Genomic DNA, 20,942 nt, shown 5'->3' with positions numbered 1-20,942 from the left:
AATATACATTTTTAAAGGATGAGAGGAAAAAATAATTTTCTTTAAAAATTAATTAATTTTCTTTGACCACTCCATAGATGGTTTGCATTCTGCATATTCAAAATGAGGGTATTCCCTGGGTATGAAGAAAATTGGATACAGGAATCTGTTAAATGCCTCTTATATCATGAGTATAAGAGTATTTTCCTCCCTATAAAGCTGAAGAAATAAAAAATAGCACTTAAAACATTTTTTAACCTCCACGTTCATTTTAATGGTTGACAGGAAGAATTTAAAAGTTAAAACAATGGACAAATGAATTAAAGATCAAACAAGAAAGGAACATAATGGTTGCTTATAAAAGTGGAAAAAGAGAAGAAATGAATAAAAAAGGAAAATTCAACTACTGTGGAGACTACCTTTTTTTGACCTGACAGGTTAACAATCACTGACAACTTTAGAAGGTTACATTTCACTGCACAAAGGAAAGCTCAGAGATGGAGCCCTGGGACAAGTCTCCAGTCCCTCAACCTAACAGAAGCTCTTGCTCCTCTCCTTTGAACCCACCCCTCACACCCAATAGTTATCCAGGCTGCCAGGCCACAAGGGTGAAACCAGCCTGCCTTAGCCTTTCTGGTCAAGAATGTGGGACTATGCTTTTTTCCCATCCGTAGCCCAGGCCTGTCCCCACCTACAAACATGCCACACAGGGTTCCTGGCTCACCTGCAGTCACAGCTCTTAATCTCCCTCAGCCTGACAAGAAGAGGAGCCCGGGGGAGACACACACACACACAAGCTACCTGGCCTGGAATGCAGAGGGAATATCCTGGGTGGGGTGCCCTGGAAACCTTCAGCTCCTGGGGCTGACTGGCTTCTCCTTCTGCAACGGCCCCAGGACGACAGCTTGGCACTTCCGGCCAGTCCTGTCCCTTCTAGAGTTGTACTGGGATCCCTGTGTGTAGGACTGTGACAGCCAAATCTCTGTACCAAATCTCCAGTTCAGTGCTCGCCCATGTTGCGCAAGGTGTGCTCTGCCAGGACATGCCACAAGGCCAGGGATCCAGCCATGGTTCCCAGCTGTATTCATCAGGCCCTTTGAAACACCTGAAGGAAAAGCTGGGGGCAGGGCAGCGTGGGAGGAGGAGGACTAGACCTGCCTCTACTCAACAAGAACACTGCTCCAACTTGGTTTGACACAGTATAGAAGAGTCTCCAGAAAGAGTCTAAGGATTTAAACAACATGCCGTTTTCCTGTTAAGAGTATGCTGCATGGGTAAAGCTTTGCATAGCTGTATACCAAATGCACCCACACTGGAGCTTCTGACACAGTCTAATGACTCCCCAAGTTCCAAACACTTTGGAAAAAGCATTTAGTGGTTGGTTATTATTATGCACCTATAGCATGTTATTTTCCATCAAAGGTGTCAATCAATGCCATGTTTTAAACTCTTCTCAGCAACTGACAGGACACAAGATCATTTTGTAGTCCCACAGGTGGACAAGTTTTGAAAATAGATACTATGCCTTATTTTTATTGCCCCAGTACTGAACAAACTTGCTCTTCCTGGAACATACTAGGTACCCATAAATGTTTGCTGCACCAATAGAACAGCCTGAAGAATTCAACCACAGTGTGAATAAAAGTACAGCATGTGCTTGCTGATTGAAATCATCACCAAGAATGTCTTTGTCACATTGAGTGTATTACCAAATTATAGATGTAAAGAAAAAATTTTCTTTCTTCACCCAAGAGATTAAAAAAAAAGACTTCTATAATTAAGGATGATTTTTCAAAATTGCAGGCAATGTAGTAAAATGAATATTAACCCAGATTTGAAACACTCTAAATAGTTATTACCAAATCAATTTCAAAGCATTTCGATTTTGTAGTAAGCAGGGCAATACAGGTGACAACAGAGCAGCATTAGCATAAAATCAAAAGGGCAGGATTTCTGATGTTAAGAATGAAAAGAAAGTGCAATTAATTCATCTCTGAGTGTTTCTGCATCTGATCATCTCCATGGGGACAAAAAGTCCAGGAAATAGGTGATCTAAAGCTACTTCTGGAGTCATTTTCATTTTACAAGCCTGGGAGGCGGCAGGAGAAAGCTGAGGGAAGATAAAAATCAGCTTGCAATCCTTTTTTTTTAAAAAAATATCCTAAGCAACTGGGAAGAAAAACAAATATGATCACACTCCAGCTAGCACCAGCAGGGTACTAGCCAAGTGTCCAATATTTTTCTGCAAACCAGTCTTATAGGACAATCAGTTCTACAAAGATATTCCCCTAAGTTTACACTTGCCTCCTTGCTTCAAACTGAACAAGAGGAGACAGACAAGCACCTGAGGAACGGATGGGGAAGGGAAGGCAGGCAGTGGAAGAGCAGAAACCCAGCACTGCGCCATTCTGAAAACCACTCACGCATTCGAGCTCAGGTGTTGGGAGCCAGGCAGGTGGGCCACGCACCTGCACTGTGGGGAGACACATGAGTAGGGGAGACATGGAGTTACCCTGCCTTCACAAAGCAGTTTTATAGCACATCTTGAGAGGAAGCAGATGCAGGACACAGCAGAAATACTTCAGCAATGGTAAATTTCAACAGGTCAAAATAGAAAAAGGGAACATAAGGGAGGACTGGCTTTTAACAGGCTCCACCCTCAGCCAGAAATTTTCTAATTGCTACCTCTAAGTCCTTCTCAGCACATCTATTATTAATGGACAGGATTTTTTTTTTTTTAAATCTTGACAGGAAAGCTGACTTTGGTTATTTTCTTCTCATCCAGGCTCTACCCTCTTTCTTCCTACATGGAGAAATAATAGTCTGTTTTCTTGAAATAAATACATCACATATAAAACATTTATCATAATATGGACATAAAAATTAGACATTTAACTCAAAAAAGTACTTTAAAACCCATTGTTTTCAGCAATGCTGTTTTTTAAAAACCTAAGTGGTTTTCGTACGCATTCCAATGAATACACACACTTTATTTTTTTAAGCTGGGATTAATACAGCTTATGATTGCCATTTGTAACAGAAGCAAGTTACAGTCAAAGGAATGTCATTAAGGAAAAAAAGTTTTCTCAGGCACAGAGGAAACACCTTTAAAAGCATACTTCTTTTAAAGTTTTTTTTTTTTTTTTCCCCAAAGCAAGTAATTGAAAGCTATTTTATGGTGATTGGGTACAGCTGCATTTCACATTTGGAAGATTTCTCCCATTGCAAATTTGAAAATCAGACACTGACTTCTAGGTAATGCCAATGTTAAGGAACTTTAAACAAAATTAAAAAAATATATTCATAGGGAATTCAGTTAATCTCATCCAGCTTAGACAGTATTTCTACATGACAGAATTATTATACTTCCAAAGACATTTATGTTGGAAGTACTTGAACCTCTTGAAATAGGATAAAGTGGGACTCCCCTCTGGATAACATAATAAAGTTGAAAAGGGAGCAGGGAAGATAATTAAACCCTGGCCTCCACAAAGACTGGAAGAGGCCCAGTAATTTCTTCTAACGGTCACTGGCCTGCACTTCTCCTAAGCAGCTGAAGCAACATAGACACGGTACCTTTGGCAGCCCTGAGGAGGTTGCCCAGGCATGTGGGAACACATGCTTCCTTACTCTGCATCTGCTGGGTAAAACTATTGGGTTAAATATAATCAGCATGCCAGAAATCGGCTTGACTAGTAAGAGGAGGCCAGGGAATGTTTAAGGATGGCTTAGCACTGTTTGAAATCTTCCCTAAATGCCCTGAATAAACTGTGCTAATAAATGTGCATGCAACACTGCTTTGAGCCCCGTGCTACCCCAAGTGTGTAATGCTGAGCCAGCTATGTGCACATTGTAACCAGCCTACCCCAAAGCCCTTGCCATTCCAACCCCTGCTCTATTGGTTGGCAAGTCTGAAACTACTTAAAATGGAAAATTAAATGGAAAGCCACTTCCTCCCTTCTCCAGGCCTTATGTAATATGGTGTATGGATCCTCACCAGCTTGTTTTACAAGCCACTTGCAGGCCTTCCAATGTGGGCAGCCAACATGTCTCACCTACATCCCTGCCTGCAAGGATCATGGTGCTCTCCAATATTTTACTCAAACACTGAAGATGCCCACAATCCCAGGCTACACCTTGCAAAATTGGCATGTTCCTCAGATGGCAAAAGGCACACCCCACCCCAGCAATCACAGAACCACAAGTGCGTCATAGATACCCACTCTGCTGAGAGGCAATGGAACATGTGCACCCTCAACTAACAGCAGAGGAAGCTTTTTCCCTCTCTGGCCTTGCTACTGCTGCATCTTCAAAGACCTGTGGCTGTAGTCTACCCGGAGAGGAAGTTCTTGCTTTTCTTCCTTCTCCTCCCTACCAATGTGTGCCTTGGCAACAGGTTCCCATTCTGCAGGTCACAGAGGAAAGGAAACAGAGGCATGTTGTTACCAGCACAATGCTTCTCTCTCATCCACCTACAGACCTCGCCCCTGCAGGAGAGCAGCTAACAAGCGGCAAGCATGATCTCCCAGAGCTGTGGTCTTTCATGACATAGGGACTTGCCATCGTCTTTTTTTTTTTTTTTTAATATTTGTTTTTTAGTTGTAGTTGGACACAATATCTTTATTCCATTCATTTATTATTATGTGGTGCTGAGGATCAAACCCAGGGCCCTGCATGTGCTAGGCGAGCATTCTACTGCTGAGCCACAACCCTCACCGGCCGATGTCTTTCTTAACTGCTCCCACTTTCAACTCAATTTCCACCACTTTTCATATTCAGTTGTAAAAGAATCAAGTTATCTTGAGCCAAGGAGTCTAGGGCAGTTTGGGTGACATGCAAGGAAGAGATAACCATCAAGGGAGAGCTGAAAACACAGATATTAAAAGGGTTGACAAAGCCAACCTGGAATCCTATGCAGTTCTTTATAAAACAATTGAATTCTCCCTCGTTCAATGCAACTTGATCCAGCAGCCATTCTTTCCTTAATTTCTCAATCCCAAAACTGGGATAAGAACCCAGGAGATACTTACAAAAATGAGATCCCTGTCCATATGAAGAGAAATTAAATAATGAAACAAGAATAAATACATTGAAGGGGCTGGGACTGTAGTTCAGTGGTAGAACACTTGCCTATCTTGTGGGAGGCACTGGGTTCAATTCTCAGCTCCACATAAAAATAAACAAAATAAAGGCATGTTGTCCATCTACAATTACAAAATTTTTTTTAAATAAACAAACACATTGAAGGAGGAGTTATGGGAAGCAGGTAATAAGGGGACGAATCACTCTGGGGTTGGTTGAATTATATAAAATAAAGTATTAGTTAAGAAACTCCTGCAGCTTAATTTCAATGACAATACCGAAGGGCAAAACAGCACCTTTTCTTTCCTGTTTAAAATACTTTTAAAATTCCAACATTGTATCTTAATGAGAAAGAAGGCTGGGAAGGAATGGGAGGTTCTCTGTTACTAAAAGTGTTTCTGTCAGAACAAAAAACTGACTTGTTTACAATCAGAGAGGAGTAATGCCATTAGAACATACAATAAAAAGAAGACAAATCCTTAAAGAAAGATAAATTCTCTAAAGGAGATGAAATTTCATAAGAGCTAAAAAATAAAAAAAAGTCACCAAGTTACTGCAGAATTCATATCAAGGATCTCTCCATGGTGGACAGCTCAGGAAGAGACAGGGCATGAGAACAGAAATGATGCTAGAAAACGTTTGTTGAACTAGAATGTACAACAAGGGGAAGAGGGATCAGATGAGATATAGAAATAGAATAAACTCACTGGAAAGCCTTGAATCTAAGTGAAAAGAATTCAACTTTCCTATAAGAGACACTTTCCATTCATATGAAATGTCCACAAGAAGCTTATCTACAGAGAGAGAAAGTAGGATGCCAGATGACTAGAACTGGGGATATTGGGAGGAAATGAAGTGACTTTTATCAGGTAGAGTGTTTCTTTTTGGAATGATGAAAACGTTTTAAGGTCAATTGTGGTGAAGGTTACACAATGCTGAATACACTAAGAAAAAAGCATTCACTGGTTTAAATGGGTGAATAATAGGACAGGTGAATTGTATTTCAAAAAAAGCAGTCCACACCCCATTTCCAGGACTCTCAGAGGCTCTCTGGGGCAATCTCCAAAGTCCAACCTGGATGAACCTGTGACTTGGTCTTCCAAATCTTTCTCGACAGAGGAGATGTTGGTATAGCTCAGTGGTAAAGCACTTGCCTAGAAAGTACAAGGCCTGGGTTTAGTCCCTAGCTCCATCAATCAATCAATCAATAAAATTAAACTTGAAAGCAACTGCAGGTGACTGAAGAAAATAAGGAGCTCAAATGTCCTTCCAATTGATTATATCTGAATGTGGAAGAGGAGTTTAGTCCTTAACAAAACACAAATATCCCTCAAAGACGTGCATAATTCGCCAAAGGTGTTATTAACTAATGAGAGCTTCACTGTGAAACTGAAATATAATCTTACAGCCTAGAGAGGCCTACACAGTTAGTTCTTCCAGGGCTCCACCTGTCTGCTGTCTGAAGGGCACCAAGTTGGAGACCTGAGACCACAGATGCCTGAGCCCACCTGCAGAAACATTTGGGAGCCTGTCTGGGATACGATATAAAACTAAGGGCTCTTCAATATGATTTTAATACACACCTAGGTCTAGGAACTACTTAATAAATCAAAATCCTTAATTTTCTCAAGAAGGAAAGAAGAGTGCAAAGAAGTCAATTAAATGTTGTTCAAGCCACCTAGTTCGGTTCAGGCAAAACACACCTGTAGTATAGGTGTGGGTGTGTGGGGGTGAAGGGAACACTTCCTTAGAAAATCCTGGCCTCAAAACAGTGGTCAAGATCCCGTCATAAGAAACTCTGGAGAATAATGTCTGACCTATTATCTGCAAGATGAGTGACTTTGAGACTGGGCTGGGAAGAGAGTTCTTAATATGCAGGGAATTCACTGCTTTGCTAGGTGCCCCAGGGGGAACTGATGCCCAACAGATGGAACTGACTACTGAGGAAGGAGAATTTTTGTAACTTCACAGGCCAGATCTGAACTGTTCAGGCCTCTCTGATTGGGAAGACTTTTTTTTTTTTAAACCATGAGCCCAGTGTTATAAAATAAACATCAAGGAATGTAAAAGCTAATCCTTCATTCTCTCAGCTGCACATGGACCCAGTGCTGCCTGCAAAGAACAGGGCAGACCCTGGCAGATTGACCTTCACAGACCATGCTAAAACCCACTTGAGAAGTGCCTGGTGAGTGCTCTGGTTGACAAGCACCAAGCCATTACATTACCGAGCAGTGTGCTTCTTACCGATAATTCCACTGTCCTTGCTTTCCAGGGTGGAACTAGGGCTGCTAATGGTCTCACAGGGACTTTTGTTGGCTGCCGTCTTGCTGACACAGCTATTCAAGGTTGAGCAGGGGCTATCGGTGCTAGGAGATGCCGTGCTGCTTGTTAGTGTGGAGCAAGGACTGATGCCTTGGCTCAGAGCTGTGCACTGCAAGATGAATGGAAGGAGGAGTTAGCACAGCTGACACAGGACACTTCAACACATGCTTTTGATGTTAAAACAATAAAACTTAAAAAAAAAAAAAAAAGAAAAAGAAAAATAGAGGGCAGTTTTTAAATTCTAGGAGGAGACATGAATAGTCATAAATATATAAATGTGTGTGTATATGTGTGTGTATATATGCATACATACATACATACATACATATATGGTCTTCCAAAATGTTAAAAAGAGAAGTATCTTTGTTCTGTTCCCTTCCTTTGTGATTTTCCTTTTTATTAAAAGGGCAGTCTTAGCAATAATTTAGAGAATCAGAAATGGCAAACAGGCAGACTTCCTCTCATTTAAAATCTGCAGAAAACAAATGGGTTATTTGACCTCTGTACAGAAAACCTGGGGACTGTTTTTGTAACGTTTCATGAGCACAGCAGCCTGATTCAATTCCTGAAGATTTATGGGCTCCGAGATGAGGGAAGGAGCCTGGTGGCCACTGTGTCTCAATCAACCCAGGACACCTCCCTCACAGAGACCCTCACAGTGGTGGTGGCTGTGGAGGGCGGGGTCCAGCCCCTCACTGCTGCTCACAGGCACACATCTTGGAAGTAGCAGAGTGCTGCTGGCTGCTGTCCCCTTGGACAGGCACGCCTTCCCAGTAGATGGACCATTTGATCTCATCTCATTTTGTCTCTGCCTCATCTCCTATAAATCTTTTCCTCACCCCACTGACCCTCCAAAATCCCAACAGCTAAAAAGGCACAGGAAAGCAAATACCAAAGCAGCCAGATGAGAAGAATGGTGCTATAAAGATAAAAGTGGTATCGTTATGAAGGAATTCTTTTAGCCACTTTAATTCATGTAGCTGCTATTCTCCAGGGAGTGACTAGAAGGTTAATGTGGACATTTTTTTAAGTTCTGCTCCCTCTGCTTTTCCCTAACCCCCTCTCTACAAACACCCAGAAACAAACTGTTGCAATAAATTTCAATACACAACAGCCCAGAACTCATTTGACCAAACAATGACTTCCCCCCTCATGGGGAAAGGAAGATTGGTTATCGCTTCATTCATCCTCTGAGCAGGTATGAAATGCAGTGTCTTCCTCGGGCATTACCATGGTTTCATTTTTGTCTTCAATGGTTATGTGTGTGGCACTTGGGATCCCTTCTCCCAGTAAAAATCCCAGCCTTGTCAACAGTTCTTGAGCTGCCGGTGAACAGCTCGGTTCATTATCGGTCTTTGCTTCTGGAACAAAGAAAGAAAACAATGAAGATGCCCCTCTGGGGAATTTCAGCTTCGCATCTGGATGAGTTCGCACTATAGCTGCTTGTCTGGCACTTTTGTGTATTTTTATAAAATGCACCAAGTTTGACAATGCGGCTTGTCCTCTAGCAGTACATTCTAATTAAGAAGCCGTGACAGGTTAAGAAAAAAGTAACAGAGAAATTCCAAGTTTAAAGGGTGAAATACTCAACCTGAACCAGAAAAACCCAGTGTTGTTATCTGATAGCAATTCCTATTCCCAAACCAGTGGGGGGAATGGGTAATTCAGACACCCCTTTGGGTATCTTCCTGTTCACCTTAAAGGGCACAATGTGGGCAATGCCAAGGGGGCTAAAATAATGCAAAACCCAAGTGACATACTGGCAGAGACCCAGGCTGTTTAGATTCAGGGATAAAACTGAAATCTAAGTTCTCATTAAGCCAGGCAGGGGCAGGAAGACCTTGGTGGAAAATCTGCATGTTCCGCAGCAGCAATGGTCAAAACCAGAACTCCAACTCAAGCCACCGATCACTGAGAAACCTCACTAAAACAAGGGCTTAAAAACTCAGTGAAACATGTCCTCAAGAAACAGGTTTCAGCAATGCACTGTTGTCCATGAGGAGATGTTAAAAAAAAAAAAAAAAAATCAGCCTATATTCTCGGAATGCTCCACAGGTAATGCTGGAAAGTAGGGCCTTTCTGGGGTTCTTCCCAAAACTAGGTCATTTGGCTTTTTGTATTTAAAATAATTTTATTATTGGATTCCAATTTAAATGTTGAGCTGGAAGTTAACCTTGTAAACAAAAGCCTAAGCATTGATTATGGATGCCAAAATATCAACATCATCCCATTGACTCTTTCAAATTTTTAAGTCAGCATCCATGGGGATGAAATCACATACAAAGCACACTGAGATTACACAAAAAGTCAAACTCAAGAGCAAACAATGCACAACATACAATACAATCACTCAGTGTTTTACTGTTTTTTAATTATCCAGACACCAAGATCCATACATATATAAACCCATCTTCTCTAGATGTAGAAATCTGAAGATAATGGTAGAGGTTTTAGAAAAACAAAATGAGGAAAAAAACAATACAGTGATGTTCCTTTTGAGCTATGATGTCAACAACAAAGTTTGCTGTTAACTTTGCAAGGAACTGCAAAAATTAAAACAAACAGAGCTTTTGAGAAGACCATCTGTATTATTCTCATTTCGCATATCAGTTTTGCTATGACATGCACCCAGAATGGCAGCTATGAGGAAAATTAGGCTGGCAGTATCTTCAGGAAAGGAAAGGCACTGAGTCACTTGCTGGTTTTCAATATCTGGGGAGGAAGAAGAGCTGTTTGCAGCTTAAGGTATGTTTTATTGACTATAGAAAACTGCAGCCCTGTGGTAACCAAGGACTGACTGTTCTGGGGTGAGAGAGCCCTGATGTTTCCGGATTATTTGCATTCAACACATAATGTGAGGGATCAGTAGACCCAGACAACTCTTGGAAAGGGAACCACCCAGGGCGGGTGGACCACACCCCTGTGCTGCTCTACAGAAGATCCCTTCCCACCAGAGACTTCAAACCACAGTTAGATTCTCTAGATGGGCATTTGGGAACAGAGGGCGTGAACCAAACAAAATCAACACAACCCAGGCACACCCAAAGGCTGAACCATTCAGCATAGGATGGGTCTCCCCTCCCCTTACCCTCTCCACTCCCAAGCCCCAAGGCTCAGGCAGGGTTGCTATTTTATCTTGAGTAGCAGCTGGACTGGAAGGCGGACATACAACCCAGATGGAAAGGGGAAGAAGTGGGTAAGGGGGTAGATCTCAGTGGTTTCTCTACTCCACCACCTCCTTTCCTTTCGAAACAATCTCCATACTAACACATGATTGTGACTATGTCCCCGAAAGTCTAGCTTCTGGTTCAACCTGAAACACTCTGGGGAAAAAGCCAGCAACTACTCCCACTTGGCAGCTGCTGTGGAGGCAGAGTACAGTTGTACACAAGCAGCTGTCACAGAACCTACCCTGCAACAAACACAGGCACAGCCTATGGCTCACTGGAGACTCATTTGAAAACCCCAGATCTTGTGTAGGTCCTACATGAAGCCGAGGGACATCACCACCCCCAGCAGAGTCAAGGCCACCTCCACACTGGGACTACTGAGAGACTCCCCAGGTTTTCAACAACAACAAAAAATCTGAAAAAAAAAAAAAATAGTTATCCAAAAATCACCCCTCTTCCAATGAGCTAGGGAGCAGTAGCAATTCCAGGTTCAACCGCTAAGTTTAATTGAGACACCCAAATTCATGTTCTCAAATCCTACTGGGGTTCAGGATGAATGGAGACATTCTTTATATCATTTTGCATCCATTAAGCCACTGCAGTTTTATTTCTTCCAAAGGCTTCCTGTGTTTTCAAATTTCATTCACTCTTCTATAATATCATCCTAGTGACCATATCTTTAAAAGTCTGAATTCCTCAATCCACCTCAAGTCATCCACGTCTTGCCTTCCCTAATGCACAGTCTTCTCTCACTGAATGGTTCTTTCTGGTACAAGGACCTCTGGATGAAGAACGACAGTGCCATTCTGGGAGAGAAGAGTTGCCTGGGAGCTCAACTGGGTGCACTCCCTTGGGAAATGGAAATGCATTTCTACTTTTGTAGTTGTTCACCAAATACTGTGCGTTGAATAGCCGTATGATCTACTTTAAGCTAATTATTACTCCAACATAACCTCCAGATCAAATTGTACTAGGCCACTAAAAGGAAAGTCTATTTTCATTCAGGTAGTTAATATTAAGTCACTCATCAATAATGGACATACTTTATCCATTATCAGTGGGATAAGGTCTAGAAAGAAGAAAGACCTCATTTCACTTTAAATCTCACTCCAAAGAATTTGTGTTGGCTGTATTTGGAACTGAGAGAATAGCTAACCTTATACTTCCTGGGAATCTGTTAGGCTCAGAATGGCCAGTGATATTCCTCCCAACAATGTTTTTTTTTTGTTTGTTTTATTTTGTTTTTGGTCCCAGAGATTGAACCCTAGGGTGCTCAACCACTTAGCCACATCCCCAACCCTTTTTATTTTGTGGCAGGGTCTCACTCAGTTGCCCAGGCTGGCTTTGAGCTTGTGATCCTCCTGCTTCAGCTTCCCAAGTCACTGGGATTACAGGCGTGCACCACCACAACTGGCCCAATAATCTTCATGGACTCCTCAACGTCACACGCTTGTGGAAGGCTAACCCATTATTTATTTATTTTTATGTGGTGCTGAGGATCAAACCCAGGGCCTCACACATGCTAGGTGAGCGCTCTACGGCTGAGCCACAACCTCAGCCCCTAAAGGGAAGTTCTTAAATCACTTCCTTCCTGCCTGTTTTCAGACCCTGTTGGATTTGTGTGTGGAGCACAAACACTGAGGAGCAGTCCACTAACTGACCAGCTCCCCAGTTGCTATCAAGGTACATTCAAAACCTTGGTGCCCTTCCCAGTCTCCTCCCTGCCTTTTCTACACTGCAGAAGATGTTAACAGGATTCTGAGCCCTTCAGGTGTTGAACCTCAATTTCCTATCAGTTAAGTGCTGGACTCACTTCCTACTATAGATGGTGAGCCTCAAAACCAATAATGTCAGAAATACCTTATAAACCACAGGATGCTATAAAGCTGGTCATTATCTGCATCAGTTTTAACACTAAGAGCCCACATTTCCTATTATTTCATTTTCTGGTTTCATAAGTTCATATGAAAAAAAAATTTTATACATGTTTACAGATGTACTTGAATTTTTCTTACCTAAAAATATAGTTGTTTATAATCTTTCTGACCCAAGTAGCTTTTTCTGAACTCAGTATTCCAAGACAATAAATTCCCTCCTTTTGTTGATTGCCAAACTGTCTCAATTTGGCTCAAACTGCTTCATTTACCATCTAATGATCCCCTCTTCTTAAAACCAGACTCTGTTAGAACTGTGCAGGTCCCTGGAGGCCAGTGGTCACTCCATAAAGAAAACCTCTTCACCCTTATCCTCCTCATACTCCACAGAGTACTGGGCATCATGGGTAACATCTGGCTACTTCCTAGCTATGTGACCTTGAACAATTGACTAATGCCAGGCTTCCAAAGTAGTAGATGTTAAAATTTATCATTTCTTCTTTCAAAGTATCTCACTTAGCTCTAAGTGCCCATCCTCTCAAGTGTAGGTAACTTGTAAAGTTTGGATCAATTTTCTTATCTCTATTTTTATTGTCTTCCTCTCTTCTAAGCCAGCAGATTCTCAAACATTTTGATATCAGGATTCACTCCCTAAAATTATAGAGGACTTCAAATGAGCTTCAGTTTATGACAATTATATCTATTGATATTTATCATAGAAATTAAAAATATGAATTTTTAAAATGTAATTTCATCTTAAAATAAAACCTATGACAAGTTAATTAACATTTTAATAAAAACAACTATACTTCCAATTTAAAAAATCAGAAAGAATGACGTATTTTACCTTTTCACAAATATCTTTACTACTTGATTTAATAAAAAACTGGTAGAGTCTCAGGTCTGTTTCTACACTCATTCTGTTGGGATATGTTTTTGTTTGATGCTGGGAACTGAACCCAGGGCTTCTTGAGCATTCTACCACTGAGCTACACCCTAGCTTGTTTTGTATCTTAAATGAATCTTGCTGGAAGAGATGGCACATATTTGTATCCCAGGGAGGGAGGCTAAGGCAGGAGGATTCCAAGTTCAAGGCCAGAATGGACAACTTTACAATATCCTATCTCAAAATTAAAAATAAAAAGGACCACCCTTGGGTTCAATCCCCAGAACTATGAAAAATAAATAAATGGATCTTCTATCCATGTAAGATTTTATAACATCCTGCTTTGGACCAATTGGAAAATGTTGATTTTGAAGATCTTAAAAATGTTCACTCATTTCATTATACAATATCAAAATATCATATTCATTAATATTATCACAAATCTTAACTGAAATATCTTGGGAAGCCATCAAGCTCAACATATCAGATGCAAATTTCTCCAAAAACCTAATTTTCATTTAAAAGGTCAAGTTTTAGCATTGACAACTAATCTTGTGAAGTGTTTTTATTTTATATATTTTTTTAAAATTGAAGTGACAGGCTCATTTCATTCCTTTTGAAGAAAATGTGTGACAAGCGCTCAATTCTGAATAGCCATAGTTTGCCAGTGATTACATCAAATAAAAATGATGTTCCATTTAAAATGTGGCTAGTTCAGCTTGCAATTCAAACAATCACACAATGCTCTGCCTCGAGACACCTATCACACCTCAGCATGCAGCGGAAATGCTTTATGCAGACTTCCCACTTCACTGCACAGAATATTAAAAAGATAGGTATTCAAGGGTCAAGATTTAATAACATTCATTATTTTTAGTGCTTTGTCAAGGACATTCTTCAGTGAATTATCATGTCTGATGCAAGTACATGGCAGTGAAAAATACCATGACTAGGTAGTTGGTGCCCCTGCCTTGAAGAGCAGGTATTGCAAGTTTTACTACTGATTTTGATTATTATAAAAAGAGTTTGACCTCACAAATCCCTGACAGAATCTTGGGGGCACCTTAGAATTCCACAGCCTATATTTGGAGAAGCTCTGCTTTAAGTATAAATTATGTTAAAGCAAATCCCTTTTCTTAAAAAATCAGTAAAAACTATAGCCATACACAACCCTTTCTTTCATGCTCCCCCCATCTACCTACTCAACTTCTTGAGATTAAAAGAAGGGACGATGCTCACCAATTCTACTTCCTCATCATGATCTATGTAACTTCAACTCATTCACCTTCCCAGTGTTCCTGAAACGGCCCTACTAAGCATATAATTTTTTTATTTTCCATTTTCTTTTTAAGTCGTACATCCTCTCTTTTGATTTTCCTGTAGGTTTCTGACCTTGCAAACTCTGTGCTGTAAGGGAGAAAGTAGAAATTGTCATTTAAGATGGAGAGAAAACCCATGGTCACAGGTCTTATGGGTGGGTGACTTCTACCTCTCTTGCAGGTGCTTCTTCCAGTTCTTATTCATAGCTTGTAAATAAAAAAAAGAAACAATGTTTCTTAGTCTTCTTCTCTCAAAAGATACTAGATCTTCTTCCCTAGTCTAACTGATCTCACCCTCTTACCTCTGAGCAAATGGCTACCCAGTTTACATGCTGAGTGAGCTCCTTCTTGAAGCCCAGTTTGATTCCAGCCACGGGCTGGACACTGTAGTCTCGATGTTCCACCAGCACCTGAAGTCCACACACCTGAAACTGAGCTCAAACCAAACCCTGGGATCCCTTCCTCCAGTGTCCTCTTAGTGTAGCCACAGGGGTTGTCACCTTTGTCACCATGGCTCCCAGCTCCTCGCAACCTCAACAGTCTCCCTATTCATCCTCTTTTCTCCTGACCCTGGTCCAATGTGAGGCTTTATTCTCTCATTTAATTACTGAGCTCGTCTTCTTATCATTGTCCCTGATCTTAGTCTCTTCCTACCCCCTTCTATCTNAATCCCTAAAAAACAAATGCCAAATGTCTTCTTTGATATAAGGAGAATAACTAAGAACAGAGTAGGGACGAAAAGCAGGAGAAGAAGATTAACATTAAACAGGGATGAGAGGTGGGAGGAAAAGGGAGAGAGAAGGGAAATTTCATGGAAATGGAAGGAGACCCTCAGGGTTATACAAAAGTACATACAAGAGGAAGTGAGGGGAAAGGGAAAAATAATACAAGGGGGACAAATGAATGACAGTAGAGGGGGTAGAGAGAGGAGAGAAGAGGGGAGGGGAGGGGAGGGGAGGGGGGATAGTAGAGGATAGGAAAGGCAGCAGAACACAACAGACACTAGTATGGCAATATGTAAATTAATGGATGTGTAACTGATGTAATTCTGCAGTCTGTATATGGGGTAAAAATGGGAGTTCATAACCCACTTGAATCAAAGTGTGAAATATGATATATCAAGAAATTTGTAATGTTTTGAACAACCAACAATAAAAAATTGGAGTTACTGGGATCACAGGCACTTAGCTTTGAACAATTTTTTTTTTTTTAGTTAAATGAACACAATACCTTTATTTTGTTTATTTCTATGTAGTGCCGGGGAACGAACTCGGTCCTCACGCATGCTAGGCAAGCGCTCTACCACTGAGCCCCAACTCAGGCGCTTGACAACTCATCTTAAATAGCATCTATTATACTGCCTTTCACAGCTTAAACATTCAATTCATATTGCCAGACATAGTATTGCACCCCTGTAACACACAGACACGAGAGGCTGAGACAGGAAAATTCAAAGCCAGCCTTGGCAACTTAGCAAGATCTTGTCTCAAAATAAAAAATAAAAAGGGCAGGGAGTGGACAAACTTATGTCCTTATTTGAAACATCTAGTATTTTTAAATATTTAGAAGTGCATAGACTCTGTTAAAAGTAGAGGTAGTAAATAAAACATTTGTAGATTAAAGGGGAAAAAAAGGCTGGAGATGTAACACAGCAATAAAGACCCTGGATTCAATTCCCAGTACAAAAATATTTTTTAAAAAATATTTATCGAAGGTAATATAGAATGAATGGCTTCTCCACCTCTAGCCCCTCTCCCACTGGACACATACCAAGCATGCCCACTTCTAAACTCTCATCTAACTAAATCTTATTCAGCCATTAGTTAAATGGCGCGTCACCATTTTAAGAAGCTGAAAAATTAAAGATAAAGCAGAATTAAGGTTACCTCTTGGGAAAGGAAAGATAAAATGATCAGAGGAAATACACAGTTATGTTTTATTTCTTAACTAGGTGATGGGCTGATAAATGCCATGATTCTTTATATCTCTTTCATTCTCTACATCTTTGAATGTCTGAAATAGCAATCAATGAAATATTTAAACATTATCTAAAAGACCCCCTTTTCTACATCTAGTTATTCTGTTGTTTCATGTGGGTCAATTTCATTTGCTAACCAGACCACCAGGAAAAAAAAAAAAGTTTCGTCATATTTTGAGATTGATCTTCAGTGAACAATGACTCATGAGATTAAAAACTTTCTCACCCCTCCTCATCAAAGCTTGCTCAAGTTGCTAATGATATATTAAAGCAACCCTAAGTGAATATGGATGGTTGTCCTTAATTCAAAGAAATAAAGCTGTGAGTCCTAATTTGGGTTTTTTTCCTTCCCATTAAGGCAGAGGTATTGTTTGGGGGGTAAATGACATATCCCCACAAAAAGTAATATGTTGTTTTAATTGACAGCAAGCTTATTTATAAAGAACCTATCTTATGTGACACATAGCTTTTTAGGACCATTAAACAGGGGAAAAAAAAAGAGGGGGATTTGTATTGTATTTAACACTTCATTAAGTCAATCTTTTTTTTTTTCCTGTCCAGAGTAGAAAATTCTGTGTTTCAAAAATATGTAAAAATACTGAAGCTGAGTGCAGTGGCACATTCCTATAATCCCAGGGATTCAGAGGTTGGGGTAGGAAGATTGTAAATTCAAGGCCAACCCTCAGCAATTTAATGAGACCCTATCTCCAAATAAAAAGTAAAAATGACTGGAGATGTAGTTCAGTGTTAAAGTACCTGAGTTCAATCCCCAGTACCAAAAGAATAAAAATACTAAATATGGTAGCATGTTTTTTCCTAAAGATGTATCCAGGTGAATGCAAACGTCAATAAACAGTTTCTTTGCTTTCCAAAAACAACAAAAATTAAAAAACACAGGTCATGTAATTGAACCCACTTTCCAGATGGCTAAACTAACACACAAATTACACATCAACAAAAGTACTTATAAATTAATCAACAAATCTTAAGTGCTCGGTGGTTTTGTTTTACTTCCATTTAAATTTCAAACAACCAAGAATTAAAAATTGATATAGCTACGTGGCCACCAAAGCAAAAGTGAGGCAACATAGTCTGAAAAGACTATTTCAAATATTTAGGAGTAACTTGATATTTCACAAATCTACATGAAAGCAGACATTTCACAAGGAGCTGTTGTCCACAGTCTGGTGAATACTGACATGCTATTATTAACAGCACCGGGAAGTGTCAGAGAGACTTAAATAAGAATACCCAAAGGAAGTATGGGAAGCAGAAGTCCAAATTTTAAAGTGAAACTTAACAGACAATGCTGGTCCCAAACCTTAGAGTTTGCCCATCATGTGTCTCTACATGCCTGGGCTTAATAAACTCAATTAGTTTTAGCTCCAAAGCCTCTCCTTTAGGTTCAATGAACTGGGCATAAAATTTATATTTTAATATGGCAGTCTTCACTCCACTGAAATGTAAAAGATTCCATGAGGGTTACAAAGCACATCACCCTTTGCTAACTGTCAAGTTCAATTCTGTTGGGCAACCACCACCACCACCTCACCAACTGAGTAGCTACTACAGCTCATGCCAGCACCAGGGCTATCTTCACACAGGTCATGTGCCCATAATCATGAACCACCCCTAAACCCACACTAAAAGAAATGAAAATGTACCACGTTTCTTAATCGGAGCCCAAATGGAAACCTCAGGTCCTGTATGTGCAGCCCGTGTATGGCGTTAATTTTGGCCACCAAGGTCCTGAAGAGGCTGAGTAAGAGAGCTCAGGTCTCAGGAGTGAGCACACATGCAAATTTTGGCCACTCCAGCCAGGCCAATGGCTGCTCTTGAATTTAGCTCGGACCACAGCCAAGCCCAAGAACACCTCCTCTTGCCAAGAAAGGTGGCCAATTCTGCCTTGGGCAAGGGGAGAAAAGTTGACAATGGTAACTATTTATAACCCTCTTTCCTAGTGCCATAAAAATCCTAACTCTCTCTCCCACTCATGCCTTAGGAGTCCCCTACACAGAAATCCCAACAACTTTCTCAGTCACAGAGGAGGAAGTCATACCATGGTGTCTTGGCCAGTCACAACACCAGCACCATGATCTGCTAGGGTTTCAATGACTTGACAGGAAGGTGTGGATGAGGGGCAGGGATGGCAGGCTTAATCTGAAATGTGAAGTCAGCTCAGGAAGTTCAATGGCAGATATTCACATCAGGAGTTGATTTTTGTTTTCCTTTTCACACACAAAACAGAAATGACAGAACAGGTGGTCTGCACACGCAAATGTACACCCAAAAGAGACTTCTTTCATCAGTCACGGCTATCCTCACTAGATACCACAGTAGATTCTCTACCTTCTCACACACACCCAGTGCCACGCCCTGCTCTGCCCAAATCAGTGGCAAGAGCCTCTTCTACCACACAACTGGGGCCTGGCCAGAAAGGACAAGGGTGGACTTCATGCCAGGATGCCTACAACAGCACCTCTTGCTGGCCCAGCGTGCCCATGCCATTTCCTCCTCCACCCATTCCAAACTTCCTGATTCCAGCTTCTGCCAACACCCCCCTTTCAGCTCATTTTGAGCTCTCTTTTCATCACCACTCCACTCCACTCTCCTACCACATCCTACTTCCTGCCAAACATCACAGAAACACAAAACACACATGCAAGTTGAAACACAGAAGAGCTGTCCCCTTCAAACAATGAGGCTGAGGAGAGGATCTGGTATTTCAAAGTGAAAACATGGATGCATTTTCTTTCTTAAGTTTTCTTTGAACATTACTGCATAAACTTGTGTCCACTCTCGGGGCAAAATTAGCTTCTGAAAATAGGACAAGAATCTTAACCTCTTGTTTCTGCAGGAAAATGATGTAAAATCCAAACACCCAAATTAAAGTCTATAGAGTTGTGAGATGCAAACTCCTCAGAAAAGTACACAGAGGTAAATCTTGAATTGACTTAAAAAATAAAGAATTATTAATGAATGTACAGCATGCTACAAGCTCACAGTGCCTGTTATGCTTATTTTGGGATTTAGACAAAGAAACCAAACCTCCCCCCCACCCCCAAGATAAAATGTCTTCATGAAAAGGTTTCAATCAATTTGGATTTTTATTTTTTATTTATTTATTTTTGTCCCTACATCCACATCGCCTAAAGAAAACTTTCAGAGATTAAAAAAATATATACAGGCTTTTGAAAGTTACCAAATTCCCTTAAGAAAGCTATGATAAGCTTTGCATGAGTTTCAGCTTTTCAGCTAAAGCCTGGTGCTGAATATTCTAAAATGGTAAAGTATTAACAAGACATCTTGCTATCTACTAGCTAACTTTTCATGTTCCCCAAACTCAGAGGAAACAAGACCCAACCCTTAATGCATGTACAATCACTCAACTATTGTCACCCTGCATACATAATTCCAAGAATTTACACCAGCCAAGTAGATCTCTATAAACTGCCCAAGGAAAACATCCTCCCAAATACATTCAGTTCAGGGCAGTGTTCCAGCAGGGGTACTCCAGGTTCCCTCAGACACAGAGAGCCATTCCAGACAGTCTTAAGGGAGGAGGGAGAAGTCACTGAAAACATGTCCTTACCATTCTCACTTGGCTCTGTGGGCTTGGACACTTCTCGGAACGGGATTATAACTGTATCTCCAGGCACCCTGGGGCTTTCCACATACTTGGGCTTCCTGACGGGACCTGCAGTGGGAAAGATCTAAGTGTGGCTAATTTTTTCCAGATGCAAACAAAGCTTCAGAACATACAGCGTGTGTCCTTACCAAGACCCAAATATGCTAAGGGAAGAGCCGGCCTCCTCCCTTCCCATGAACACACACACAGTTCAGAGCAGATGCGTGATCATCCAGTCTGGGCTGCTGAACAGGGTAAGCTCAGCTTGGAGACTGTAAACTCTGGCAAAAACGAAACCTGGTCCCCCCACTCTGAAGTCTCTACAGCTGTCTTCACTGTGTGTCAAGGAGGTGATTTTGACATGTCCAAACCTGGATAGCCTGTGGTGAAGGTTTTATGGATTTCTTATATACATACATACATACATACATATATATATAAAATATATATAAATGTGTGTGTATGTGTGTGTGTATGTGTGTATGTATGTATATATGTATATGAACACACACACACACATATCATTTTCCTCTAACTGGGATGAAGATGATTTCATTGCTTGGTATCTCCAAAGTTGGAAGGCAAAGACTACAAACAGCCAGCTGTAATATCAACAGGCTCTGTGCAGCCGTTGCATGAAGGCATCTTATCAGGCTGGTGACGCAGAGTGACTGTGAGGGGCCCACAAGATGAGACTTTCTGGC

At 40.8% G+C, this 20,942-nt stretch overlaps 1 protein-coding gene across 25 annotated transcripts in view; it reads right to left on the bottom strand.

Annotated features, from left to right (window-relative positions):
- Tanc1 (tetratricopeptide repeat, ankyrin repeat and coiled-coil containing 1) overlaps positions 1-20,942 on the bottom strand; it is a 231,962-nt gene that overhangs the window by 69,999 nt on the left and 141,021 nt on the right. For 14 of the 25 annotated variants that reach the window (XM_048812307.1, XM_048812313.1, XM_048812308.1 and 11 more), the window contains 3 exons: positions 20,203-20,307; positions 8,614-8,744; positions 7,306-7,492 (listed from right to left, as the gene is read on the bottom strand). In XM_048812307.1, coding sequence (XP_048668264.1) covers positions 7,306-7,492; positions 8,614-8,744; positions 20,203-20,307 — 423 coding nt within the window. Of the gene's footprint in view, positions 1-7,305; positions 7,493-8,613; positions 8,745-14,552; positions 14,721-18,274; positions 19,575-20,202; positions 20,308-20,942 lie in introns of those variants that run through there. The other 11 variants (XM_048812309.1, XM_048812317.1, XM_048812325.1 and 8 more) reach the window with 6 other exon arrangements.

Source organism: Marmota marmota, unplaced genomic scaffold, assembly GCF_001458135.2.
Source record: "Marmota marmota marmota unplaced genomic scaffold, marMar, whole genome shotgun sequence".
NCBI lineage: Eukaryota > Metazoa > Chordata > Mammalia > Rodentia > Sciuridae > Marmota > Marmota marmota.
This window is presented reverse-complemented; position numbering and strand designations above follow the sequence as displayed.